We start from the raw sequence: 27,963 nt of genomic DNA on the forward strand, positions 1-27,963 counted from the left end.
TAATACCTGAACAGCAATGAATGTTTGGCATTATTTGGCCGCCAGAGCTCTACATTGCTTTTCACGAAAACTGGACTTGAAAGGGAAAAACTATAAAAATGGTAAAAAAAAAAAAAAAAAAAAAAAAAAAAAAAAAAACGTAATGTAGATTTAATTTATTTTGACGTTTAAGGAAACCAGAAATTTTAGGCCTTTAAGAAAACCGAGATTATAATAGAAAAGGGCGGGTTTTCACACTTTCCCTCCAGCCCAGTAGAGGGCACTGACGCTGTTATCGCGAGGTTTCGTCACGCAGAACGCTGACAGCTGCTAACAGTTCCTGGTTGCTAACAGTTGTTGCTAACAGGTAGCTGGTTGTTGGAGCTCCTCCGACGCTCAGCCGAGTCCCGCCTCGGTGTCGCCGACCCACGGACGCTTCGCTTCAGGCTTCCGCTGACCGTCCTGCGGGATGTCTCTCCTGGAGAAGTCTCCGGCGCCCGGCAGGATGCTGCTAGACGACACGTCGCCGCTGACGGCGCTGATCGAAGCCAGCCAGACGCTGCAGTCCCACACGGTGAGTCCTTATGTGGACTGGCCCGCCAGCAGCGCCCGAGTTCGGTCACAGACACAGCCGGGGCCCCGCTGCCGTGTTTCCGGAGATCCGGGGAACTTCTCGGAGCGGTGGTTGCCGGTTCCGTTTTAGCCACAAACTGACTCCCAGATCCAACGTAGCTGTGAGAAAACGGCTTATAACGCCGCCAGAACTTCATTAGTACTCAGTGAGCCTATTTCCGGACGCGGGGAGCTCTGCCTCTGATTGGGCAACTTCCTGCAGACCTTCCTGCGTTTTTCCACGGACCGTAAACCCAAATTAAAAGTGTAGACCTAACGGCTTACAGTTTAAACTCTGGAGGTCCTGGTCCAGCAAAGTCTGATGTGATCAGAAGGTCATCATCAGACCTCCAGGGCAGAGAAACCAGGAACCTGAAGCTGGACCTGCTGTCCGATAATGGGCTCAGGGCGCTGTGTGTTGTTGACAGTGTGGCCGGGATCAGCTGAGTTAGCCTGTTGGCCCGGCTAATGGCAGGCTCCCCTCAACAGAACCACTGTGAACAGAACCTCAGCCAGCAGAACCAAAGTGATCAGAACCTCAGCTCCCATCCAGCCCATTACTGGATGCGCACCAAAAATACAGAATTTACAACAAAATCCTTTAAAGCTAACAGAAAAAATGTAGAAACACAAGAATAAAAATTACATTTACTGAAATGCAAATAAAATGTAACTTTTTTTTTCCACCTACAGAGAAGAACTGTAGCTAAACATACAGGGTAAACTTCTTTAAAGTGTCTGGATGACGAGGGCAAAATGTTTATTCCAGGTTTTTTGTTTTTCACATCATCCATCCAAGCGTCCGTTCATTCATTCGCTCTTCCTGTCTTCTATCCATCCTTTTGTCTTTTCTTTCATCCTTCCCTCCCTCTTCCTTTATCCCTCAGTGCGTCTCGCTGTAGGACCGTTCATCCTCCCATCCTTTCTTCCTTCTCGCCTTATTTCCTTTCATCCACCGTTCTATCCCTGAGTCCCACCTATCAGTCCATCCATCCCTCCTTCCTCTCTGCTGTTTCTGCTTTTGAAGCCTAGCTCAGTAGAAATATCTGTGGGGAATTCATGTTGAACTGTCTTTTGAGTCTTATAAACAGACATGACTGGCAGCTCTACTCTTAGAATAGAATTTAAAATTCTTCTTCTAACGTATAAAGCCCTTAATAATCAAGCTCCATCATATATCAGAGCTCTGATTACCCCGTATGTTCCTAACAGAGCACTTCGCTCTCAGACTGCAGGTCTGCTGGTGGTTCCTAGAGTCACTCCACAGGAAGTGATGTCAGCTTTTTCACTTCACCCGAACTACCAGACCATTATCAGGGAAACCTGACGCCCTGAGAGCGTTGCAGCACTCAGCGTCTGTCCGCTTCCCTTCCTCCTATTGATTAGAAATGTGAGTCAGCAGCTTTGCAGCAGAAATCTCTGAGGAGGCGATTTTCAAGTCTGGAGTATGTATTCCCTTATAAATCAGTTCAGATTGTTTTACAGCCTCTAACAGACATTATTGCAGCCTGTTTGTTTTCTTTAAAGGTATAAAGTTACTTAATATGCTTATAAAGAAAAGACGAAAAACCGTTTGATCATGATAAAATAAAGTTATATACACCAAGCCTCCATCTTGATAATGTTTTGATGGTCCTTTATGAGCTAGAAAATGATTTGCTCTCGGGCGCGATTAGCAGATGTTTAATAAATGAATAAATAAATAAAAACTAAACAATGGCAGACAGAGCCTGACCCTCTGTAATGCCTCGCAATGAAGCAGCAGCTCGGCATAATGAAAACCAGCCGTTATTAATTAAATAAACGATGACGATCTACAGCAACTCTAAGAGCCTCATATCAGAACATTTATTCCCGTCAGTCAACTCTGCGTCACATCTGAGCCTCGGCAGATTTAGCTTCAGTGAACACCAACGTTCAGACTGGATTCCCAGAGACTTTTCAGACTTTTCTGTCTTGGAATCATATATTTTTTTTCACTGGATCTTGGACCTTTCTTCATTGCTTCGTCTGGAGATGCTAATAGCCGTTAGCCGCTTCCTTGTTTTATCCCCTGCTGCGCATGCACAGTACGAACTTCCATTAAAATAATAAATAAAAAATCTTTCTTAAAAACTTTGTATGCAACCAGAGTGAACTACTGACGTATAAAAAAATAAAGTAAAATAATGTGGCTATGCACTTTTAGCATTGGAGATTTAATGTTGAAGAAACAAACAGGGATTTTTGCTGTTTGTCTTTATGAGAGAAACAACTCTTGGTGTCATGACTTGACTCCACCACAGAGAGTTTTCTGTTCTGAAGACGTTGAAAGTATAAAATCAGCTCATTTATTTACCTGTTTGCTTTTTGCCCCCCAACTCTTCCCTACAAGAGGTTATTTTTATGTCATGGTTTATGCCTCTGAAATGATAAATAACTGGGACTTTGACCTCCAGTGACCCCAAACACACTGAATATTGTCTTTATCAGCCGAGCACGTGAGCATAGTCACACATCAGCGTCATAATCATCCTGTAAACGAGCAGATAAGCCAGACTTGATTATCATGACGTCCTCTTCTCCGTCTTTCAGGAATACATCATCAGAGTCCAGAGGGGCGTGTCCTCCGACAACAGCTGGCAGGTAAACGCACCAATCACAGAATCTGTCTGCAGGTGGGGGGGGGGGGCATTACCATCAGAGATTATATCCGGGATCTGACTGCTTCATATTAAGGAAGATATGTGATCATTTTATGGAATATATGCCCATAAATAAATGATAAGAGTGTTTGTCTCTCCCAGCTTTGCGTTCATAGCAAACATCGACGGCAGAGATTTAAATTTTTATTTGAGGAAAGCACCAAACCTGCTGGGCAGGTTGGCTGATGTTCTGGATGTTCTCCTCCTCTGGGCTCAGTCTGGATCTTCTGACCTCTTTAAACTGGTTCCCAGACTCTTTACCCGCTGCAGATTCTTTGGCCTCACCTCTGAAGTCGGGAGGACCAAACTAAACGTCTGAGGCTGAAACCGGACAAACTTCCTTCACATGTTATCCTCGTAGGAAGCACATGTCTGCGGTTTGAGCAAATTTCTGTAGAAGTAAAAGTGGAGGAGTAATTATTTGTTCTTTTTCAGACCTTAAAATACTAGTTTTCTTCATCTTTATTACTTAAACTTCTCAGAGTAAATGTCCATCTACCTAAAAAGGACAGAGTTTCCCTCTTTTTCATTCCTGATGTGTATTTTTTGTTATTTCTGTTTTATTTTGACCTGTTTAATCCGAACATTTGGCACTTGATTTAATTTATTTGAGCTTTTTGCTGTTGGTCCATTTTAAAGTATAGTGCGTTCCATTTCCTCGGTAGTCGGACTTCTTGGCCTCCGGGCCGGAAAATTTAACTAGAACGGCATCTAAAGTCTGTATTACAAGGCGGAAAGTCGGTCTTGCAGGATGGAATCTGATCTCTGCATTCACGATGGCGGCTAATCACAGCATTTTTGAGTAAAACTTCATCCTTTGACTGTTATTTATGTAACATTTAGTCAGTCGTACAGGTGCTGCCTTTCAGTGCTCATCAGGCACAAAATACCGCCTAGAACAGCGTTATCGTTGTGGTTTTAACAACAATGCGAGCGTCCATGATTGTTTTCCTACTGTCTGATAAGAGGGAAACTGGAACACAAAAAGGCAGAGATGACTTAATCTGCGACTTGTTAGTACCGACCTCCGAGTGAAATGGAACGCACCATTAAACCCTGAAGTCAGGTTGGAGATGGAAGAACACAAAGCTTAGGTGCGTTCTGTGTGTTTGTGTGTTTTCTGCAGGTGATCCGCCGCTACAGTGACTTCGACATCCTGAACAGCAGCTTGATGGTGAGTTTCTTCCTGTTCACCATCACCACTATGATCACTGTGTTAAAGAGCAAAGGTTCGTTCATGACAAGGATTTACTTCCTGCTCTAAGGTGGGCTGCATGACGTTAGAAACTGTCTCATAAAATAATGATTACAGTTTGGGGCAAAAACTGCAGTGAAAGTCCATCAGGCAGAGTTTTGGGGCATAACACCTGAACTCAAACATTAAACTGTATGTTGCCTGACTCCAGCCCTGCAGAGCTGCCATCCTGCAGCTCCAACTCACCTGGATCCAATTAATGACTCGTTACCTGGATCCAATTAATGACCCGTTACCTGGATCCAATTAATGACTCGTTACCAGGCTACTGACCTTTCAGCCATTTTGTCCAGGTGTGTTGGTGAAGGGATGCATCTGCCGGCTGCAGGATCGTAGCTCCACCAGTGTTTTTCAACCCTGGACCTTAAAGCACATTGTAGGTTGTTTCCCTGCTTTAACTCACCAGATTCAGCTGATTGCTGTTCGGCCAAAGCCTGTCAATCAGCTTTCAGCTGAAATCAGGTGAGCTAAAGCAGAGGGACGACTGAGACGGCGTCCACACGGAGACGAGAAGAGGTCGTTTAGGCCGTGTGTCTCTACAGGGTCAGGCTTTTTTTGGAGACGATTAAATCTGAACCCGGGTCCTAGAGCGGATACATTTAAAAACGCTGTTTTCCTGTTATTCTGTGTCTACATGACAAGACGCATCTTTTCTGAAACTATGACGTCGTAGCTTCGCCTCGCTCTCAGAAATAACAACAAAGATGGCGCTGCTGGGTCTTGAGGGTGTTGGTGTCTTCCTCGGACTCCTCCTTCCTAACGCGTTTGCTTTCCACGCCGTGTCTCCAGCCGATAAATTTATGAAGATTTACCGCGTCCGTCTCCGTGTGGACGGGGTCTACAGCAGGACAGCGTGCCTTTAGGACCAGAGAAAACCTTAAACATCGTCTCCATGCAGCCCTCAGCGACTGCTTAGCTGTGCTCTGCAGCACTAAATGAAATGCAGAATTTAGAAATCTAAATTTATTGGAAATATGACATTTAATGATATTTACCTATTGGAAATAAAGCAAAAACCTGAAAAGTGTTTGGATCTACAGCGTCTGACGATGGGACCTAAAGACCAGACGGTGTTTAGTTTTTCTGCTCTGAAGCGGGGAAGTTTTCTCATTAAATCTGAGCTGCTCGCTGAACAGGATGTTTTAAACCAGGGAGCGCTTTCATTTTTGATTTATTTATTTTCATTTATTCAGCAAAATGCTTTGAACTTGATCTGTGCTTTGGAACGAGGCTGAAAGTGTGATGACTGAGTCCGTGTGAAGGCTAGGAGGTGTCGGGGGGGCAGAAGAAGCAGAACAGCAGGGCAGTAAGCTGAGCTGCAGCTCTCTGCGTCCGTTAGTCCGGGTTTCCTCACAGCTTCATCCTGGCTGTTCTCCTCGCTGGTTGGTTAAACTCGCAGACTGCTGATTGCGACACACGCTGAGCTTTGCTGTTCCGGCTTCCTTGAAGCCCGGCCGGTCCCGTCTCTGTGAAACGGCGTCTGCTCAGCTGTGTATGTTTAACCATCCAAATCTAAAGAATCCCTGACATGTTTCTGGAGTTTCTGAACACGTTTTTTCAGATTAAATCTTTTGTGCTGCAGCTCAGGAATGCGCAGAATCACCACAACCCGTAAATATTAGCTTTATCTGCATGCCAGCGCTCAGACTGGGTCAGTCTGAGGTTCTCACAGTGTGATACCTTCACATGTATTGTGATCATAATGAAGATAATCATCTTTATTTGTCATTGTAACATCCATTCCTGTGAAATGTGTCCTCTGCATCGACCCCGTCCCTCAGGGAGCAGAGGAGGGTTCTGGGGACTTCCTCACTGTTGTCATTTATTTAATAGGAACCATATTGTAGCGGCCCTGTTATACCCTGATGCCAGCAGCTAATTAGATTCTGCATCTTTGTTGCTTCTCATGTTTAAACGACTGTTTGAATCTAGAAAGATGGAAATCTTCTTCTCTTCCATGTTTGCTGGAGTAAAACTAGACGCTCAGAGAGTCGGGACACGTTTCTGTAAAAACACTCAGACTGTGATGCTCGGCTGGCTGCAGCGTTTTGCTCCTCTTCTGGTCTCCATCGCAGGAAGCTGGCAGCTCACTTCCTGCTGAGGAACGTCTCCCCAACGTTTGTCCTCCATCTTTGAGCAGAACTGAGTGGGACCGCCTCAGAGTCCACTGAGCCCGGCTCATCCTTGATTATGTTCCTTTTTAAATCTCAGCGGCGGGAGGAAAACCTGATTTCCTGTTTCACGTTGTTTTTGTTCAGGTGTGTGGGATCAGTCTGCCGCTACCTCCCAAGAAGCTGATCGGGAACATGGACCGAGAGTTCATAGCAGAGAGGCAGAGGGGACTGCAGACCTACCTGGACTCCATTACCCAGCATCCCCTCATTTCCACCTCCCTGGTGGTCAAGAAGTTCCTGGACCCCAACAACTACTCTGCCAACTACGCAGGTTGGTTTTGTGCCTTTTCCCTGAGCTTGGTGTCTTCTCAGCTGGAATGTCGCTGGCGTTACGTCTGTGAAGAAACACCGGCTGCTTTTTTTTATCTGGAGCTCCTGAACTCCTCCCAGTTCCACGTGTTTCTGTCGCTGCTTTCAGGAATGCAGAAAAAAGGGGAAGCGCTGCTTCGTCGATGCTGTAATCAATGAAAATCCTCCTTTTAGACACAAAGTCATCTGACCTAACCTCTAGTCACAGGACAAACATCTGAGCTGTAATTACGCTGACTCCTTTATCAGAGAGGGCTTAGAAACAGGCAGAGCATCCGACCTCTGCTGCACCTGCATGGTCAGGTTTACTCTGTGGTTCTGTGTGGGATGCATGCAGAACCGGGTAGGAGCTCGATCCGCAGGACGGGAATCGGTTAGTTGGTCCGGCACGGTGCGTCTAGAGCAGAGGGTGCAGGCAGCCTTCACTTCATTCATAAAACATTTGCTGCGTTTTCTTGTCATCGAGTTGATCTGACAGCAGTTATCGTTAAAATGAAATTCAGTCCAACTAGGGCTGAACGATTTTGGAAAATAATCTAATTGGGATTTTTTTTTATCTTAATATTGCGATTTAATGCAATTATTTATTTTCAGTTTAATACATCATGTCTTTTTAAACATATTAGGGCTGTACGAATATGGCAAAAATCTATACTGCGATATATTTCAACCATAATTGCGCTTTAATTTTGACTTTTCTCTGCATTAACCACAAGCAACAAAAATGGCCTGTAGGTAAAGATGTTTGTAAACAAGGACCGTTTAAAACAAGTAATTTAACAGTTTTTATTAATCTGAATATTATTATTCAAGAGAATAGCTTGTTGAATTGGACATCAATCCTTGTGAAACCAACAAACGAGTTTATGTATTAATCAGTTTCATCGTACTTAATGCTATGGTGAGATTCCTGAAAGTTTCTGTGAAAAACTCTAATTATATTAAATTATATAAACTCTAATAAAATTAAATCATCTCACTGCTGCAACTCTCTTCCCTTCCATGTGGAGCCAAACCCACTTTAAACATATTAACAACAGCAAAAGGACGTTTCTCATCCATTAATTGTTACATTGCCAAACATTGCAGACCTCTGCGATTTGAAAATTGCATTTTTTTAAATTGCGATTATATTGATTAATTGTTCATCCCTAAGTCCAACGCTGCTGATTACCGCGCTGTTCAACGTCTTTAGATAGACTCGGTCTCATTAAAGCTGAAAGGTTTCCGACATTATTCAGCTCTCCTGAGGAACATCTCCCCAATGTTTGTCCTCCATCTTCATCCAACGCTGAGCAGAACCGACTGGGTCCGCCTCAGTCCACCGAGCTCGGCTTATCTTACTAAACATAAGAGCCCTCCACTAAAACTGTCCTCATCAACGTTTACATCAGATTAAACTGGAGATGTAATCCATGTGTTTCTGTCTGCCTCGTAGAAATCGCTCTGCAGCAGGTCTCCATGTTCTTCAGGTCAGACCCAAAGTGGGAGGTCCTGGAGCCCCTCAGAGATATGGGTAAGCCTCAGCAGCATCCGTTACCGCCGACTGCTTCGGTCCGTTCAGGGCAGCAGATGCGTCGCTGTCCTTGTGCTTTTAATGTTAAATGTGTGAAATTAGATGTGTGAAATTAAATGTGTGAAATTATCAGGCAAGACGAGCTCGACCCGTTTTCTCTCATTCTGTCAAACATGCTTTCATCTGGTCGTCATTTGTTGGCAATTATCTTAACGCTACTTTTGATTTCTGACATCTTATCCTCTGAAAGATAACTTTAGGAATATTGACATTAGGGCTGTGCATAAAAATCAATATAAAGATTAATATTGATATTTTTAAGAACGATTTAATATCGATATTCTGGCTTTCAATATCGATATACCTCCCAACCTCTAGGGGGCGTTATTACAGCGCAACCATTACAGTTCACAGCGAAGGAGAGCAAGTGAGACGAATTTGTGGAACGGCCGACAGGATTTTAGAAGCTCCTTCGTCCCTAAAATCAGATGTTTGGGCACATTTTTGGTTTCTGTGACACGTTAAATGCATTGAAGCAAATGCACTTTATTTTCCTGTTAATATGTCTGTGATCAATAAATAGAACATAAACATAATATTTGGCTGATTTTGGTGATTGAATCACTGAGCATTAATTCAAAGTAATAAATATCGATATTGGAATCAAAGCAAGCTGAGCCATGTATCGAGAATTGTATCGAATCGGCTCATCCTAGATGATACCCAGCCCTAATTGACATCAAAATGAAGGTGTATCCAAACGGTTCTAAACCTTTAAAGTGTAATTTATCGTTAGAATTTGGTTTAGGATGTTCTGCTTTAGGGTTTTCTGCACTGATGGTTTATTTAACAAAGATGCTCACTACATCTTGTTTTCTGTGACGCCTCTATGTGGCCACGCATCAATTCAACATATTTCCTTTAGAAACATTATCTAGGCATTTTTGTCACTAAGAAAACAGTCTGCTCACTGATGCTGAGAGATTCCTAGATGGTGCCGTTACAGACGCTACATCATAGAATTGCTTCCTGTTCTAGTGGGTGTGACTGGAAAGGCCCCTTTTGTGTCTGAAAATAACATTTTAATTGTACTTTTCTGCTTTTAAAAGCAATAAAAAGGCGAATTTAGGGCCAGATACCCTAAAAATCTTGAAAGCATGAAATAAATAACTTCAAGTATTAATGGTGTATTAAGTAAAAGTTTTTATAATTTTTGTTGTATTCGAGAAGATTTGGAAATACTATGTTTTTTTTTTTTTTTTTTTTGCTATTTTTTTTTTTTCTAGGCTGGAGAATCAGGAAGAAATATTTTCTGATCAAAAACAAGGAGCAGTCCAAAGAGCGCTTTCTGCTGAGCTGGGTAAGTAGGACGCCTGACCCTCTGAACTTTTATCCTCTGCAGATTAACACATCCTGGGATAAAGACGAAACAAAAAGCAGATGATTCTCAGTGTTTTCACTCTAACCTGCGTGAAATCACGTCAGAGTCCAGGCACAGGTTCCTCCTTCTGGTCTGATATTTCTATCCGTTCCTGACTTAAATCCTGCAAGTGCAGCTCTTTACTATCATGTCTCCTGGACATTCTGAAACCTTTCAAAACAACACTTTATCCTTTATCCTTATCCACTTTATCCTTTAAATCAATAAATAAAATAAGAAAATAACAGCAGCTGCAGAGTCTTTCTGTCCTTCATGTCTGTTCTTCTGTCTCTAGGTGGATCTGGGACCAGATAAGTTCCTCTCAGACAAAGACCTGCAGTCAGCCTTGAAGCTCCTGACCAACCTGTCTGTACGTACACATGGATCTGGACTCCACAGCCTTTCCTGTGATCTCCTCGTCTGTTTTCACTCACGCTGCAGCTCTGAGCTTATCAGAGAGGAGCTGCACAGGGAAACTGTAGAAAGTGCTGTTTTTGCAGCTTCCTCTGACCAAACGAGCTGATTACCTTTCCCTGCTGTGATTCTATTGTCTGCTCGATTCTGCTTGTCTGTAAGTTCTGGATTTTTCCTGTTTAGAAAAAAAACCTGCAAGGTCATTAAGGAAGAGCCCTTAACTTCCTGTTCTGTGAAGTAGTTTGGCGTAGCGGATCAGGATTGTGCTGTGGAGGACATTTTCAGCGCCTGTGTCTGAGTTTTGACTTTGTGATGCAGGAATCGTCTCGTTAGCGCCTGTTTCCTCATAAACAGGACTGACAGACTGTAATCGCACACTTGCTGGTAACCGGACCCCCTCTGCTGTTTTCCAGACCCCGTATCTGTGTCCGCTGGTGTTCTCCAGCACCAGCGAGTCTTCGGCTCTGCTCATCCGACCTTTCAGTGAAAAAGGCTCTCTGAGAGACCAGATCTGCAAGGTGAGCCCCGTTTATTTGTCTGTAGACTTCAGCCGGGCTCATGAAATGAAATCTCACCCCAGACCGACCGAAGGACGCTCAGTGTGTTGGGATCTGGACTCTGGTGGTTAAAATATCCCACCCCCTGTCAGTCTGAGCCGATGAATCCTGGCGCTGTCATGTGGGTCATTCATCATCTTCAGCGGACCTCATTCTGATTTTGAAGAATCAAGATCAGAATGATGTCCTAATGTTAGTGTCAGCTGGTAATCTGAGCCGTCTGGACTGGATGATCGTCTTCTCTTCATATGTCTGCTTAGAGAAAAGCTGCTCACTACACCAGATTAGGTTAAATAATTTATTTCTGGCTGAAACTTAATCATCCATGAGATTAATATCTAATAATATAACCTGTTTGCGTCTTTAAAACCAGGTGGGGTTATTATTTAATTTTTTTTGTACAGGCATTAATTAAACTAACTGATCAGCTTCTGACCTCCAAACCTTCAGCTGAAGCTGGAATCCAGAGCAGGACTGATCGCTGTTAAACATTGCTGCCAAGCGGCCTCTGCTGACTGTGATGTGATTGTAATTCCTTATATTGTACAGCTGGAAATCTGCTGGTAGCAGGAAAGCAACAACAGAATATATTTATCAGCCTTTTTAGTCTACAGTAGCTGCTACTTCCAGATAAAATAAACCAGGTGGAGGTTAAAATATAAAGAGGAGAGTAAGTTTCTCTGGTGTCGTGCTGCAGAAGCTCAGCTCAGCATCCGCTGCTCTAAACTGCAATTTATTTCAACCATATTTGCGATTTAATTTAACCATCAAGCCACTAAAATAGCCTGTAGATAAAGATATTTGTAAACTATTTAAAACTAGAAATGTAAAAGTTTTTATTAACCAAAATATTATTATTCCACAGAACAGCTTATTGAGTTGGACGTCAATCCTTGTTGAACATAAAGTGGAACCAACAAACCAGTCTATGTATTAAACAGTCGATACTTTATGCTGTGGAGAAATTCCTGAAAGTTTCTGGTAAAAACTATGATTATATAAACTCTAAAATAAATAATAAAACTAGATTATCTCACTGCTGCAGCTCTCTTCTCATCCATGTGGAGCAAACCCACTTGAAACATTTTACAAACACCTAAAGGACGTTTCTGATCCATTAATTGTTACGTAGATAATAATCACAGATCTCTGAGATTTGGAAACTGCGTTTTTTTTTTTTAAATTGCGATTATATTGCAGATGTGTTTTATTGTGCAGCCCTCATTCAGATATTTTAAAACCTACCTGTGCAGCAGCTTTCTGGCTTTAAGCATAAACTAAATATCCAGTCTAAGAATGAATTCTGGATGCTGGATCTGATATTTTTCACCTTTTTATATTTTACTTTTATGTAATCCAGCTGTTTTCTTCCACGTGAACCTGAAATAAAACTTCTCTTTCCTCTCCGTCTGCATCTGTTCAGGTGAAACCCAGAGAGAGTCACCTGAAGAAGTACTGCAACCCGAAGAAGAGCCAGGGCCTGGAGCTGGAGCAGATCAAGCTGTACGGCCGGCAGCTCCTGGAGGTAAACGCCCGCTGCCATAAAACACGACACGCCGTTAAACTGTCCTGCTGCAGCTCTGCGTCTGTCCTCAGGGCCTGAAGCTCCTCCACGACGGCGGCCTGTTCTTCGGCCACCTGCATGCCTCCAACGTCATCGTGGACGACGACGTGTGCCGCCTGGTGGACGTGGAGAACGGCATTCTGGGAGTTCCCTCCTTCCTGAGGCCGGCTTTCACGCAGCTCAGGAAGATCAACGTATGTGAGCCGGGCTGAGTTAGATAGAGGAGAATAGAATGAGCCTTTATTTGAGGCTCCGTGGAGTTTTCTATGTTTCAGACGTTTAAAAAAACAAACAAATAAAAAACAGAAGTGACACTTTTCTAATGATTCTGAGACTTTTAATCAACCACAGAGGAAATTCATCAGTTTTAGTCATTTTAGATCTCAGAGCGGCTTTTGAAGAAGTGAAAGAAAACAGAAACTTTAATGTGAAAATAAAACATAAACAGATTTGTCCATTTATGGAGCCCCCCCATTTTATTAGATTTTTGTGTTTTCTCGCAGTAACCTAGTAGGCGGCTCATGCGGCATATTGAATACTAAAAGTCTTTCTGCTACAGTATAAGGTTTGATTTAAAATTGCAAATACCTTTAAAGAGTCTCAGTGAAAACGTGTTTATAGATTCTTAAGTCTTTGGTGCATAAAATCGATCCGTTAACGGCGCGTTTGTTTGTGTCAGGTTGGGATGGAACGGCACATGAAAATGGGTTTTTATTATTATTTATTATTATTAGCCACACTACCAAAACAAAAAAGACACAATCAAAACTGATTATTTTATTAACATGTGAAAATGACTCTAGTCCAAATAGCTTGAATGTATTTTTGTCTTTATCTTATTGGGGATGGAAACTTCATGTTTGACCCGTTTTGCTTTAGCGTTAGGCGAATAAATTTGTGTTGGATTTATATCCTAAAGAAATTATATAAAACTTCAGATATTTCACTAACTAGATATTAACATGCATGGACAAACCTTAGAAAAACCATATATTGTAGCAGAAAGACTTTCATTATTCAATATGCCGCATGAATCGCCTTGGTTGTTGAGAAAGCTAAATAAAAATTCCCATGTGCCCCGGGGCTCCGTAGTCCATTAGCTGTTGGTCTGATAAATATAAACTGAGGATCAGCCTGATCAGATAATCTAACTCCTGCTTTTCCCTCCAGACCACAGAAAGCATCGACGTCTTCTGCTTCGGACATTTATTGTACGAGATGACGTACGGCCGGCCGCCGGACAGCGTCCCCGTCGATCTCTTCCCCTCTGTCCCCCACTCCGGCGTGGGTCTGTATGACCGGCAGCGTTTTTTTAATCTGCGGATAATCTGTGGGTCAGGTGTCCTTTCCACAGCGCCGGGTGACTGATGTTGACTCTGTGTTTGTGTTCAGTGTCGGTTCTGCAGTCCATCCTCTCCACAGAGGCGTGTAAGAGCGGGATGCCGACGGTGGCGGCGCTCATCCAGACTCCGTGAGTTCCTCCGTCAGCATTCTGAGACCCGCAGACACAAAGCTGCAGTTTATTTACAGCAACTCTGTTATGCTCAGTAAAGTCTGATTTAACAGCGATGGAGTCAAATTTGGGTATCACATAAATAATAAAATTAATTGATACATTTAAGCAAATACAAAGAAATTCGTTCATCTTTTAAAGTAAATTTATGATGTGTTGTTATAGACTGAATTTTGTTACATTCTTTTTTTTAAAGCAAAGAACACGTTTTGTAAATGGAAATTTTGAGAAAAAAATCTATCCAGAAATTATTACTCTTCTGCCTCTTGATGCACATTAACCAATAAAATGTTGTCGCTAACGTCGCTACAGACCAATAGAAATGCGTCTTTGCTCCTCACTCCAGAGGAACGGTCCCCAGAAGGAATTTGGAAAGAATGCAATTGGTGAAACTCAATCTGCAAAAGAGAAATTTGAAAATATAAAATTAGGAAATATAAAATCTACTATTTTTTTTTAATGAAATTTTAAAAAATTAAGCACGGAAAAAAATGTTTTTAAAAAAACCTTGAAATTGTTCAGTTTAATTTCTGGATTTTATTGTATTTATTTATTTATTTTTAATTTCTGTTTACAAAAACGTGTAGCTTTTTGTAAATTTTGTTAATTTATTGCTTGCAAAACTAATGGAACAAAATTCACTTCATATATCAACAGCAAACACACAGATGTCGATTTAATCTTAGATGACGTTAAATAGAAGTGACCTGAGAACGCAGCCCTGAGGAACCCCACATCTGATCTTTGCTCAGATGTTTGATCAGCAAACGGCTCGAATTTCCAGAAAAACTGAATCATTAATATTTAGTCATGTTTTGTATCTGTCAGACTCTTCAGTGACGTCCATCTCAAACACTCAGAAAAGCTGCAGATCAAGGTGAGGTGGTGGTGGTGGGGGGGGCTGAAGGTTTTTCTGCTTCAGAGTCGGAGAAACGGTCAGATCTGATTGGTTCTTCTTCTCCTCCAGGTTCCCAGCAGACTGAAGGAGGCGCTGACCTCGGCGAAGGGAAGTCTGGAGAAGAGGCTCCACGAGGAGCAGAGACTGGTGGGTCAGGGTTCCTGCTCCTGCCTGGAGGAGGTTCTCTGAGGTTCTGTTGGGTTTGGCGCTGTAGCTGCAGCAGAGCCACGCCTAATAAACACTCAGGATTAAAAAAAGGTTCTGGTTCTGGTTCTGGTTCAGACGATGCTTTCTCACTGCAGCTCCATCAGCACCGGCGGCTGACCCGGGCTCAGTCTCACTACGGCTCCGAGGAGGAGAAGAAGAGGAGGAAGATCCTGGCCAGAAAGGTCGAGCACGTTATGAGCTGTTCGGGTTCTGGTGATTGTGGAGCAGAACCCAGAGTTCTTTGTCTTTGTCTCTGCAGAAGTGCAGACAGTCGGCGTGTGAGAACGAAGAAGACTTCTCTGTGAGAAACAACAACAACTCTGGTGGGTTCACCCAGCCTCTGCATGTCCCCTAAATGCATATTTACTCTGAGGAGCAGCCGGTCGGCCTCGTTAGCCCCAGAGAAGATGAGTCCATCCTCTCCTGCGTGATTAAAGCGTATTAATGTCCACCTGCTCTGAGATATTCTAGCGCCATTAAGGGTAAAGCTGCACAGTGTGTCAAATCCATGTCGTTATTTTAACGTTGCATCTGTAAACTGCTGCTTGGAGGCAATATGTGGTTGGCTGTAATGTTTCCTCCTTTATCCGCGCCTGACTTTGGTGCAGAGATGCTAAAGTTCCAGGGGAGGGATGGTGATTGTTGTGATGACGGAAAATAAGGAGTAAAATGAGGAAAAATGGAGGTCAAAGTCAAATCAACATCCAGTAATGTGTCGATTTTATGGCTAAGCAGCTATAGACGATGGATGGATGGATGGATGGATGGATGGTGCTGCCCTAATCAGGCGTCCTAATCTGATATTTCATCAGAGCCGATTGGTCCAAATGCTGATCAGAATCAGAATTCATGGGGAAAAAGAGTGTAGTTGATGAATAAATGCCGGATTTCAGCATTTTTATAGTTATTTATCCCTTTTAATTTTTAATGTACTTTATAATGATGGATAACACTGAGAACCAGGCTCAGTGTGAACGCTCATCTGCCTCCACCCACTGGGGCTTAGAGAAGACAGAGCAGAGACACAGAAAGCTCAGAAGCTCACATTGACCCAGGAGTACTTTCTATGTTAGAGAAGACAGAGCAGAGACACAGAAAGCACAGAAGCTCACATTGACCCAGGAGTACTTTCTATGTTAGATGGTAATAGAGGATGATTTGCCTCCCCTGATGATGTCACAGCTAACAGAACGCCAGACCAGGTGTACCTTCTATGAAGAGAAAAATGTTAAAAGTTAAAAGCTGAAATAACAGACAATGCAGATTGGAGAGCAGTAGGAGAACTCAGCAGAGAGAGAGAAATAGATCCTGATGTCCTCCAGCAGCCTAAGCCTATAGCAGCATAACTACAGAGGTAGCTCAGGGTAACATGAGCCACTCTGACTAGAAGCTTTGTCACAAAGGAAAGTTTTAAGATTAGTCTTAAAAGTAGACGGGGTGAAGAAGAACTGTTTTCCCTGAACACATCCCTGTAGCCACAGATCACGACTGGCTGATCTGCGGCAGGTTTCATCCACCCTCTCGTCGTCTTCTGTCCCCCTGCAGGTTCAGGAGCCAGCTCGCCTCCCACGTGTCCTTCCTCCCCTACTCCCCCCTCCACTACAGGTACACCCGTCCGTCTTTCCGCTCCTGTGTCGCGCTGTTTGTCCTCATGTCTCTCTCTCTCAATTTGGCTCTCTGTGTCTGCCTGTCTGACCAAGTATTGGGCGGACTGTAGCGCCCCCCACTGGTGAGAACTCTGCCTGGGCTGTGTTGCGTCTTAGCGCACTGCTCAGGTCAACAACATGTTTGTCTGTGACTTTTTAAAAGTTTGCATGTGTGATCATGAAGACTCTGTCTGTCTCTGTCGTCCCTCACCAAGTGGTTTCCAGGCAGGTATCTGCAGGAACACGGGGGGCCACGCCCGTTTTGCTCTAGAAAGCTGTACAGGCGCCCCAGATGATTGGATTGGAGATGCGAGTTCCTTCCAGGCAGCCGAGCAGATCTTGTGTCTTCCAAAAAGTATTCACACCCAACCAGATACCAGCACAGAGTAGTCATAATGAAAATGATGCATGGTTTTCAGTTTGTGCAAAAGAAAACGAGACAAGAGGCCCGTGGTAACTCTGGAGGAGCTGCAAAGATTCACAGCTCGGGTGGGAGAACCAGTTTGTGGTTGAGTGGCTGTTACCCCCATAAGGCCAGATTCAGCTTAGGATGGTTCAGATTGATGGGTTAGAACGGCCTAGTCAAAGTCCAGGCCTGAATAGAACTGACAATCTGTGGCGAGACTTGATTGTTTACAGAGGTTCTCCATCCAAGTGAGATGTTTCACAGAGCAGAATGGAGAACGTCCGTCTGTAAACGGAACCTCATGAGGCCCCAAGTGGTTCTTCAAAGTTCTGACGCAGATAAAAACTTTTTATTTGCATAAGTAAACAAAGCAAAGTAACGTTTTCCTTCCCCTCGTCATTTACGTACATAAAGTTTGTGTTTGGGGTGTGAATACTTCTTTTTTTTTAAGCCTCTGGGCAGAAACTGAGTGGAGACGCAGGCAGACGGTAACTGGCTGCCTGGACGGAACCGGCTCCTCTTGGGTCAAACTTTTAGTTTCTGGTGATTTCATCTGAATGCTGATTGGTCCAGATAACAGTCATGTCCCTGTCTCTCCTCCTCCTGTGCTGTCTCCACCATAGAGCATGCTCCGTTCTGACCGTGTCTTTGGGTAAAGTAAAACTATTATAATGTTGATGATGATGAACGCCTCTGTTGGTTTTTAAAGCCGCCGTGCGCCCTGATCGCTCAGCGAGCTGCTTCTGAAAACCCAGATTTAACGAGAAGTTTAAAACCAAATCACTAAATGCTGATTGGGCACAAAGTGAAGCTGGAAGACCAATCAGGAGGAGCCGTAGATGTTTTCCTCCTCACAACGATCAGCCTCCCTGGGAGCCTGAAGGAGGACAGGACACCCAGATGAACCTCCAGCCCGGATCCAGGAGGAGCAGAGGTCCAGATCTTTATTCTGCTGATATCCTGACCCGGTCATGGGAGCCGTGTGGTCCGAACCAAGAGCTCCGTCTGCGTTCTCATCACAAAGTCAAGCTGGTTCTCTGCTGGGCTCCATCAGGACTGATCATGGTCTCTGGTCCTGTGGATCGCTTGGAGGAGATCTGATCTTTGCAGATGATGATGTTCAATTCAATTTTATTTCTATAGCTCCAATTCACATCACGTCATCTCAGGTCTCTTTCCAGAGTCAGACTCCATCAGATCCTCCAGGTTGGTGAGAAAGTTTCCTCTCTAAGGAAACCCAGCAGGTTGCATCAAGTCTCTCCAAGCAGCATTCACTCCTCCTGAAAGAGCGTAGAGCCACAGTGGACAGTCGTCTGCATTGTTGATGGCTTTGCAGCAATCCCTCATACTGAGCATGCATGAAGCGACAGTGGAGAGGAAAACTCCCCTTTAACAGGGAGGAGAACCTCCAGCAGAACCAGAACCAGGCTCAGTGTGAACGCTCATCTGCCTCCACCCACTGGGGCTTAGAGAAGACAGAGCAGAGACACAGAAAGCTCAGAAGCTCACATTGACCCAGGAGTACTTTCTATGTTAGAGAAGACAGAGCAGAGACACAGAAAGCACAGAAGCTCACATTGACCCAGGAGTACTTTCTATGTTAGAGAAGACAGAGCAGAGACACAGAAAGCACAGAAGCTCACATTGACCCAGGAGTACTTTCTATGTTAGAGAAGACAGAGCAGAGACACAGAAAGCTCAGAAGCTCACGTTGACCCAGGAGTACTTTCTATGTTAGAGAAGACAGAGCAGAGACACAGAAAGCACAGAAGCTCACATTGACCCAGGAGTACTTTCTATGTTAGAGAAGACAGAGCAGAGACACAGAAAGCACAGAAGCTCACATTGACCCAGGAGTACTTTCTATGGTAGAGAAGACAGAGCAGAGACACAGAAAGCACAGAAGCACACATTGACCCATGAGTACTTTCTATGTTAGAGAAGACAGAGCAGAGACACAGAAAGCTCAGAAGCTCACGTTGACCCAGGAGTACTTTCTATGTTAGAGAAGACAGAGCAGAGACACAGAAAGCACAGAAGCTCACATTGACCCAGGAGTACTTTCTATGTTAGATGGTAACAGAGAATGATCTGTCTCCCCTGATATCACAGCTAACAGAGCACCAGACCAGGTGTACCTTCTATGAAGAGAACAAAGACAGAGAACAAAAAGTTAAAAGCTGAAATGACAACAAACAATGCAGATTGGAGAGCAGTAGGAGAACTCAGCAGAGAGAGAAATAGACCCTGATGTCCTCCAGCAGCCTAAGCCTATAGCAGCATAACTATAGAGGTAGCTCAGGCTAACATGAGCCACTCTGACTAGAAGCTTTGTCACAAAGGAAAGTTTTAAGATTAGTCTGAAAAGTAGACGGGGTGTCTGCCTCATGGACCAAAACTGGGAGTTGGTTCCACAGGAGAGGACCCTGATAGCTAAAGGATCTGCCTCCCATTCTACTTTTAGAGACTCTAGGAAAGAGACACAGAAAGCACAGAAGCTCACATTGACCCAGGAGTACTTTCTATGTTAGAGAAGACAGAGCAGAGACACAGAAAGCACAGAAGCTCACATTGACCCAGGAGTACTTTCTATGTTAGATGGTAATAGTGGATGATCTGCCTCCCCTGATGATGTCACAGCTAACAGAACACCAGACCAGGTGTACCTTCTATGAAGAGAAAAATGACAGAGAACAAAAAGTTAAAAAACTGAAATAACAACAAACAATGCAGATTGGAGAGCAGTAGGAGAACTCAGCAGAGTGAGAGAAATAGACCCTGATGTCCTCCAGCAGCTGTTCTGGTGTCTTGATCCTCATGAATGGAGCTTCGGTTTTGGTACCAAGGGGGTCGGTCTGGGTCAGAGGAAGCTGAGCTGAAAGGATTTCCAGCTACTGTCCAGATTCTGGGTCCAAGGAGCTGAAATGATCTTCCTCTGCAGCGCTACTGGGTTCTGACTGAGGAGTTCGGACCGGACCTCGTCTCCTGCTCCTCCTCTTGGGTTCAGTTCCGGAGCGAGGCTGATCTGGGTCAGGAGGAGTAAGGTGTGTTTTAGCTGCTTCCAGGTCAGAAGAAGCCCAGAACCTCCAGAGACTGAAGCTCATGTGATCCCAGTCTCTGAACGGTTTTCAGGTCCGGTGCGGCCCGGTAACCCGGCGCTGGCGCACATCAGGGCGTACGCTGCGGCTTTTAAAAACCTCACAATCTCCTGTTCCCGTTGCAGATTGTGATCCGTCACCAGCGTCTGTCTCTGCATGTCTGGTTGCCTGTTTGTGGGTCGGGTCAGACTAGGTTTACTCTCACATTTAAACCTTTTAGCAGAATTTATTTGCTCTCTCACTGTGAATTTGTTTTGCATTCTCCCTTTTCAAGCTGAAGCTAATCTACAATTTGCCTCCCCAAAAAAATAAGATTTATTTTCTGATATTCAGACGGGCCCTTCTCCTCTAAACTGTAGCTGTGCTCTGATCCACTCATCATTAAGAGAGAGAATCTAACTGAACTAAAACAAAAATAGATTTAATGACAAAAAATGGATCGGCTGCAGAAATATTGAGTCGAGTCTTTATGCTGTTAAAATTATTTCAGGAGGAATGAGTCGTGGATTTAACAGGCTGACATATTTTATTGTTTTTTTAACTTCAGTGGCAAAAACGACTTTAGGTATTTTTCATTAAACATAATATTTGTTGATTTATTCCAGATTTCAGCTTTCAAAAACATTTTTCTTATCAAAGATTTCAAAGTTTGACCCACTCTGAGGTTCTACAAACCCAATTAAACGTGTTTTTATACGATTTTGTGGTTTAAAAGATGCTGCAGCTGAGGTTGTTGCAGCTTTTTAAACCAATGCTTGAACAGTTTGAAGGTTTTTAGTGAAAAGATGCAGCAGGAACGCAGATTTTCTCCCCCGCTGTCCTCCGTGCAGCCAGAGGCGTCGTTAAAAACTGCTTCCAGTTCAGTTTCATTCTTTCTGCCACGTCCTAGGAGGCAGGCTGATGATATCTGAGCAGAGACGTCTTTTATCTCTTTGGTTCAGGATTAATTATTCACCACTACTGGTATAAATGTGTAAAAAAGCCTCAAACCAAAATCTTTTTCAGAATTAGAATCAGCTTTATTTGGTTGTGATTGCGCCCACAAAGGAGTTTAACTTCAGTTACAGCGCTCTTAGCGTGCAGACGTTCAATATAAATATATAAACAGTGATATGAATGTGTGGGTTTATCTTTTATATGTAAAGAAAAAGGAAAAAGGACAGGTGGTGACGGTGCACATACGTTTATTGTTCACCGGCTAAGTACTTAGGCTGCGAGGTGTTTATGTTCATCAGACTAAAATCTCTCGCAGCAGCTTAAACTAACATAACAAATAAAAAAAAAAAACCACATTTTAGTTAAAGTGCATTTCTCTGCTACAAATATAGGCGCCCCTAACAATCCCTTTACTCTGAACTCAAGCAAATGTTTTTTCAGTTTATACTTGTTAAATTGATCTGTCCTGCTGTCACAAACAAACGTGTCAAGTTTCTGTAGGTGACGAATCGCAGCATCATGGCTGCATCATTCGGTCGGCTGGAAAACTTCAGCTTGCAAATAAGATGTTTCGCCATTTGGAAGAGAAAAGTGGAGAGAGTTTCCATTTATTATGATATAGTTAACACTAGGGCTGTGCATAAAAATCGATACAAATATTAATATTGATGTTTTTAAAAACGACTTAATATCTATATTCCGGCTTCCAGTATCGATATACCTCCTAGCCACTAGGGGGCGTTATTACAGCGCGTCATTACTGGAGGAAGTGCAGTGAGACGAATTTGCTTAACTGCATGATTTTAGAAGCTCCTTCGTCCCTAAAATCAGACGTTTGGGACATTTTTGGTTTCTGTGATACGTTAAATGCATTAAACCAAATGCACTTTAATTTCCTTTTAATACATCAGTATTAATTGAACTTAAATATACTATTTGGCTGATTTTGTTGATTGAATGACATTGAGCATTAGTAATAAATATCGATATTGGAGTCAAATCAAGCTGAGCTATATGAGACTCAGCCCTGGTCGGCTCAATATTCAACAGTAAGATCGTAGTTTCCAGTTTTTCTTATATCTACCACCTCTTTGCTCACTGTTAGACACAGTGGAGGAGCTGTCATGCTGCGGGCCGGCTCCAGAAGCCAAACCCTGCGCCCACATTGGGTCAGTAGGGGTTCTGGAAAAAAAAACAATTACATTATGCTGCTGCACAAACGCTGAATTCATCTGAAGGTTTTTTTTTTACACATTTTTACCGGGGGGGGGGCGCCTGTAGGACTGTGGAAGTTAAAGAGCAGAAAGCGCTGCAGAGATCCTGAGCCGTCTCATCTGATCAGAGACAGAAACGTGGAGAAAAGTCGAGGCTCGTCTGAATATCGGGTGGAAAATCGCTGAAGCAGCTGCAGGACGCGATGAAGGCCGGTCTGGAGAAACTCCTCCTCTGCTGCGTTCTGAGGCGATGAACCGGGAGTTTAGTCGCTTCCAGAAAAGCCAAACACTGCAGCTGAACGCGAGTTTCTTCAGGTCCGGATGTCCCGTCGTTATGTCGCACTTAGCTTCATGTTTTGCTTCTTTGAGCACAACGCCGGCTTTCATTCAGCTGCCAGAATGCAAAACGGCTAAAATTCACCATCAGACCAGCAGCTGTGTGAGGCCTGAAGCCCGAGGAGCTGGTACGTTCCTCAGGACGGGTCCAGACGCTTCCTAAGGAACGCTACAGAGGGTCTGATCCGATGACCAGCGGCTCGCTCAGCTAAAATCCATTTAAATGTGGATTTAAATGTTACACCGGACTGTTTGGTCCATCCGACGGCCTCTGAGAGCTGCTTTCACAAAGATGGACTTCCTCAGTTGGACTTTTTAGGATTTTATTTGATCTAAATCCTTACATTTAGCCAGTGTTGTAGGACTCGAGTCCGAGTCATTAGCTAAATTTAGAGACTCGTGACTTGACTTGGACTTGAGCACTGATGACTCGAACTTGGACTCGGACTCCTACATTCAGATCATTCTGACTCGAAAATTGAGAAAAAGACTCGACTTTTTTTATATATCATTGGGCTATAATTTTAATATGTCATTAGAATATTATTTGGTGTATGATTTTAATATCTAAATTATTAGTGCAATGTGTTGGGGTGTGGATTTTTTTTTTAGTTTAAAAACATGTAGGCTCTGCTTACTTTAGTGCGGAACTTGGACACAACTTGATCAATAGTGACTTGACTCAGACTCAACTCTGATTTTTTTTTAATGACTTGGACTTGAGGCATAGTGACTTGACTACAACACTACATTTAGCAAAGATTGATCAGATTTGTTGCTGATTTACAGCAGGAAACACAAAATATACAGAAGAGAGATTTTTAGAAAGTAGCTTAGATGGAACGTTTTATTTCCATTTATCCCCCTGTTGCTGTCATTGTCTATACCCACTGATGCTAGTAGGCTCACGGGTGAAAGGCGGGTGGGGGGTGGGGGGGCACAGGATAGCCGACCATGCACACACTCACACCTGACGCCAATTAACCAATTAACCAAACCCACCTGGATGTTTGGCTACGATGGGATGGATCTATAAGCCTGGGCAGGATTTCTAAAGTTTAAGGAGGGAAACGTAGAAAAATAGAAAAACTTTCTTTTTGTTCAGATGAGTTGTGTGAAGGATGAAGTTATTGTGCAGCAGGTAAAGATCTGACGCAGAAGTCAGGAATGGACCCGGGTCCAATCAGAAGCGGCTCTGAATAGAGGCGGATCGCCTGCAGAACCAGCAGAACCAGCAGAACCAGCCGTCAGAGGAGGAGCAGCTTTTATCTCTGAGTGAAACCTTCAGCTGACTTTCCTCTCTGTTCCTCCAGGGTCCCACACCACGCCTCCTCCTCCTCCTCCTCCTCCTGCCCCGCCTCCTCCTCCTGCTGCCCCGCCCGCCTCTTCCTCCTGCCCTCCTCTACCTCCGTCCTCCTCTGACGGCGCCGGAGGAGGCCGCTCCGCCCTGCTCAGCTCCATCCAGGGCTTCAGCAAAGGCAAGCTGAAGAAGGCGGACACGGTGGACCGCAGCACGCCCAGGTTCTGACCCGGTACCGGTACCGGCACCGGCGCCGCGGCCCGCCGCCGTCTCTGCACTGTGCTCTTAACGTCCCGGAGATGTGAAAACAACCGATCACTAACAGAAAAGCCCAAGTACTTTTTATCGCTCTGCTTCTTCTGCCTTTTAACTGTTTTAAGCTGTGAGAAGGGAGACGGGTCAGAACCGGGTCCCGGCTACCCGCCTGCTGGGCCCGTCAGCACCTCCTCCTCCTCAGAGAAGCGGGTCTGCAGGGAGGCCGGTGACTGGACTCATGTTGGGGGGGTCACAGATTCTGCAGCGGTTCTGGGTTTCTGAACGTCCTGGATCCCGGACTCCAGAACCTTTCCTCTCTGACCCGTACAGGTTGGTGAGGCTTTAAATCCTCTTCTCAGCTTTTCTGTTTTCTGAGACAGACGAGGAAAAAATGCAGCATGGAGGGATTAGAAGCTGAGAAAAAGTTCTGCCCTGATCCGGTTCTGGTCTCATGCAGAAAAATGTCTGTTAGACGGGGTTCCTTCACAGCCATCATTCTCTGTCCTCATCATCCTCATCTTCCTCATCCTTCTGTCCTCGTTCCCTTCCTTCCTTCCTTCCTTCCTTCCTTCCTTCCTTCCTTCCTTCCTTCCTCCCTCTGTGCTTTTTCCGCCTCGGTCAACAAAGATCTTCCTGAAACTCGCAGCAAACGTTTGCTCTTCATCTTCTGAACCGACCAAAGTGAAGATGAGTGGGAACCCCGTTTCCTCCTAGAACCGAAGAACATGAACCGTGTTCTCATCCTTTACATTTCCTTCAAAAACAGCCAGAAATCTGGAGATTATTCAGTTTCAAACCCACCTGTATGATTTTTTTTTTTTGTTGTTTTTGCACATTAAGAAAAACCGAGAGGGAAAATCTTTCCTCAAAATGTTTTTTTTCCCCATAGAATCCCCCAAAAAGAAGACAAAGTACAATCTAAACGTATTTAATAATAAAAAAGTTGTGACCTGAGAGATCAGGAAACATTTATTTAGGAGTAAATGAATTAACATTTAAATCAATAATATGTCCTCCTGACAGACGTGGATGTTTTCCAGCTGAAGCTAAAAGGATGAAAACAATCAAAGGTAGAAAATCTGCACAGAACGAGGTTTGAAACCGCATGCAGCTAATTTAATCTGCCGTCAGTTACTGATGGTCATACAAGCAGCTCAGCTCTGAATAAATTAAAACATATTAATATTAATCATCCTCTGGCTCTGATTAACCCTCAGTTTTGTCTGTCAGGCGTCAGTAGCTTCAGATCTTCAGCTGGATGGATATTAGACACCAACTTTAGGGAAATCACCACCAGCTGATCCATCCCTGCTGCAGACGCTGAATCTGCCAGTTTACAGAATATCAGAAACATTGGGAAACATCAAAAGCAAAAATGAGAAGCTGAACTTTGAGAAACCGCTGTGTGTGGAGATGCGGAGCCTTTCCAACCATTTAAACGGGTTTCTGCAGGGTTTCTTCATGTTTGCAGGAAAATCAAAGTTCTGTTGGATCCAACAGCTGCTGAAGGGTTAATGTCAGACGCCAGAAGTGGGTTTTTTTCATGCAGTTTCATTAAAATGTGTTTTTTTTTTTTTTCTGTGCCATATGGATTATATTGTGCCGATGGAGATGTTGAATGTTGTTGTTTTTATTGCATGTGACAGTTTGGTACATACAGAACTTTATATCACTGCTCCTGTGGGGGTGAAGCCACACTTCAGCACACAGAGGAACATCCGGTTAATTCGCTGCTGCTTATGGAGAAATGAGGCCAAAGCAGGAAATGACAGAAACGTGTTGTTCCACCGGCTGATCAGACGTTTTCAGGAAAGCATCTCTGCTCAGTCGTTGCTCAGATTCTAGAAGATGGAGAATCTGGATGTCAAAACTCCATCTACCCAAAATAACTGATGAGGTTTAAACAGTAAAATCATGCAGTAAGCCTGAACTACCGTAACATTTTATGTTTTTTTCCTACCCACAAATACTCAGTTTGGAAGACGGACACTGAAGCATCTTGTGCTTTTATTCTTGCAGTTCTTCCTTTACACGTTTCATGAAATTCAGCTGCAGCCGTCATGCAAACCTCCACCGTCACGATGGAAAGGAGCTTTTCACCAGATCTGTGTGATGCAAACCTAAATCTGAGACTGCAGATACTTTCAGAAACACCTCAGCGTTTCCAGAAACCCACATTAGATCATCTGATTTATAGCTATGATGCAGCTACAGCCGTCATGTCTCTGACTGAGAGTCATGGAGGCTTCCTTCATCAAACCGAAGCTGCTTTAAACAAACATCTGTGTGCTGAAGTAGCCGGAGACACTTTACCTTCTTGGATCTTTTTGTTTGAAATCAAACCAAGTTCTTGTTAGAAACCTAAATGATTTATTTTTTTTGGATCAGTGCAATCCAGCCGTAGATGGTCCTCGCATCCAGAGCGATCTTTAAATGATCTCAGAAGGTCTGTGCAGCACTTTAAAGGTGTGGAGGATCCGTCCGGACCTGCGGAGTAATGTGCTGAGGCAGCGTTAAACTGCGTGGTGTTTTCTGGGGTTGCAGTTGATTCTGCTGCAGAACGACACAAACTCGTCTTCTTTCAGCTAAAACTAAATACCTGCATCGAGTGGATGATGGTTTGCCTAAAAACGGTTCAGGGAAGCAACCAGTCGTGTATTGCACATGCTTGTGACAAATGTATCTGATTGCACCATTTAATGGGGTGAATTTAAAATGCTTAAATAAAGACAAATTTATTTACAATACTTCCTGTCTCGTGTTCTTCTTAAACTGCATTTTGAGTGCGTTTTTACAGAAAATGTACGTTTCCAGGGCTAATATCTTCTGGAGAGGGTAAGAAACACCATGACTGACAAAAACACATAATGAGGAATTGATATCCAGCCTATTTCAGGTTTTATTTTATTTTTTTTTACCATGTATAATAATGTTAGAATAATGATTGAGTTATTTATAAAGCACCAGTTCACATCACATGTCATCTCAAGGCTCTTTAAATCTTCCAGACAGATGATTTAAAGGTTTTCTAAGGAAACCCAGCAGGTCACTGACTCTCAGCGTTCACTGCTGATCATCATAGCTGAGGGAGAAGTATTTCTCCCAAGTATTCACAAGTTCACAAGTATTTTGGTAATTACTGAGTTAAGCCACTTTATCCAGTGTTTTTAATTAGATTTTGTATCTTAAACATCTCTAGTCCACCATACTTATGACTGGTTCTGTATTCTTGGTTTAGCACGTTTGGTTTATCTTTACTGGTGGCTGCGTCTGAAAAGGTCTAATCGGTAAGGAAGGAGGTAGGAAAAGGAGCCTTTATGGTTCCTATCATAGTTCCTTGACCAGAGGAATCTCATATCGTCCCTAACTGGAGTTTCACTTTCAGAATATAAGTCCAGTTTTATTTTTTTTTAACCTTTTTTGGATTGATCATGACCTGGATGATGGAGAATCTTCACCAACACGTCCCTAAGGAGCCACAAGGAATCCCACAATGCCCGGATCTGACTAGAATCATCCATGCAGGGTTGCCAGATCTGACTGACAGCTAAATACACAAAGTTATCAATAGCCTATTAACATAAGTTGCATATCTAACTGAATAAATTTCTTTCTTTCTCAGAATGTAGATCAATCTAACATTTCTCTTTTACACCTTCCAAGCTGTGGA

At 43.6% G+C, this 27,963-nt stretch overlaps 2 protein-coding genes across 6 annotated transcripts in view; one reads left to right on the top strand and one right to left on the bottom strand.

Moving 5' to 3' along the window:
* LOC118567219 (nuclear factor 7, brain-like) overlaps positions 1–27,963 on the bottom strand; it is a gene marked incomplete in the record, with an annotated part of 854,268 nt that overhangs the window by 24,977 nt on the left and 801,328 nt on the right.
* On the top strand, positions 254–27,040 carry pxk (PX domain containing serine/threonine kinase). Of its 5 annotated transcripts, XM_036151777.1 has the most exons (19): positions 259–553; positions 3,166–3,216; positions 4,402–4,449; positions 6,789–6,975; positions 8,452–8,529; positions 9,816–9,889; positions 10,245–10,319; positions 10,777–10,881; positions 12,344–12,445; positions 12,517–12,678; positions 13,655–13,772; positions 13,877–13,955; positions 14,826–14,874; positions 14,965–15,042; positions 15,198–15,284; positions 15,362–15,425; positions 16,648–16,707; positions 16,803–16,831; positions 24,052–24,082. In XM_036151777.1, the coding sequence occupies exons 1-18, from the start codon at positions 449–451 to the stop codon at positions 16,817–16,819; spliced, it is 1,539 nt and encodes a 512-aa protein (XP_036007670.1). In that variant the 5' UTR covers positions 259–448; the 3' UTR covers positions 16,820–16,831; positions 24,052–24,082. The 5 variants fall into 5 exon arrangements, with proteins under 5 accessions (XP_036007667.1, XP_036007668.1, XP_036007670.1 ...); XM_036151774.1 differs by having other exon boundaries at positions 254–553; positions 16,648–16,831; positions 24,052–27,040; XM_036151775.1 differs by lacking the exon at positions 16,803–16,831 and having other exon boundaries at positions 257–553; positions 24,052–27,040.

Source organism: Fundulus heteroclitus, chromosome 20 (genome assembly GCF_011125445.2).
Source record: "Fundulus heteroclitus isolate FHET01 chromosome 20, MU-UCD_Fhet_4.1, whole genome shotgun sequence".
Taxonomy (NCBI): domain Eukaryota; kingdom Metazoa; phylum Chordata; class Actinopteri; order Cyprinodontiformes; family Fundulidae; genus Fundulus; species Fundulus heteroclitus.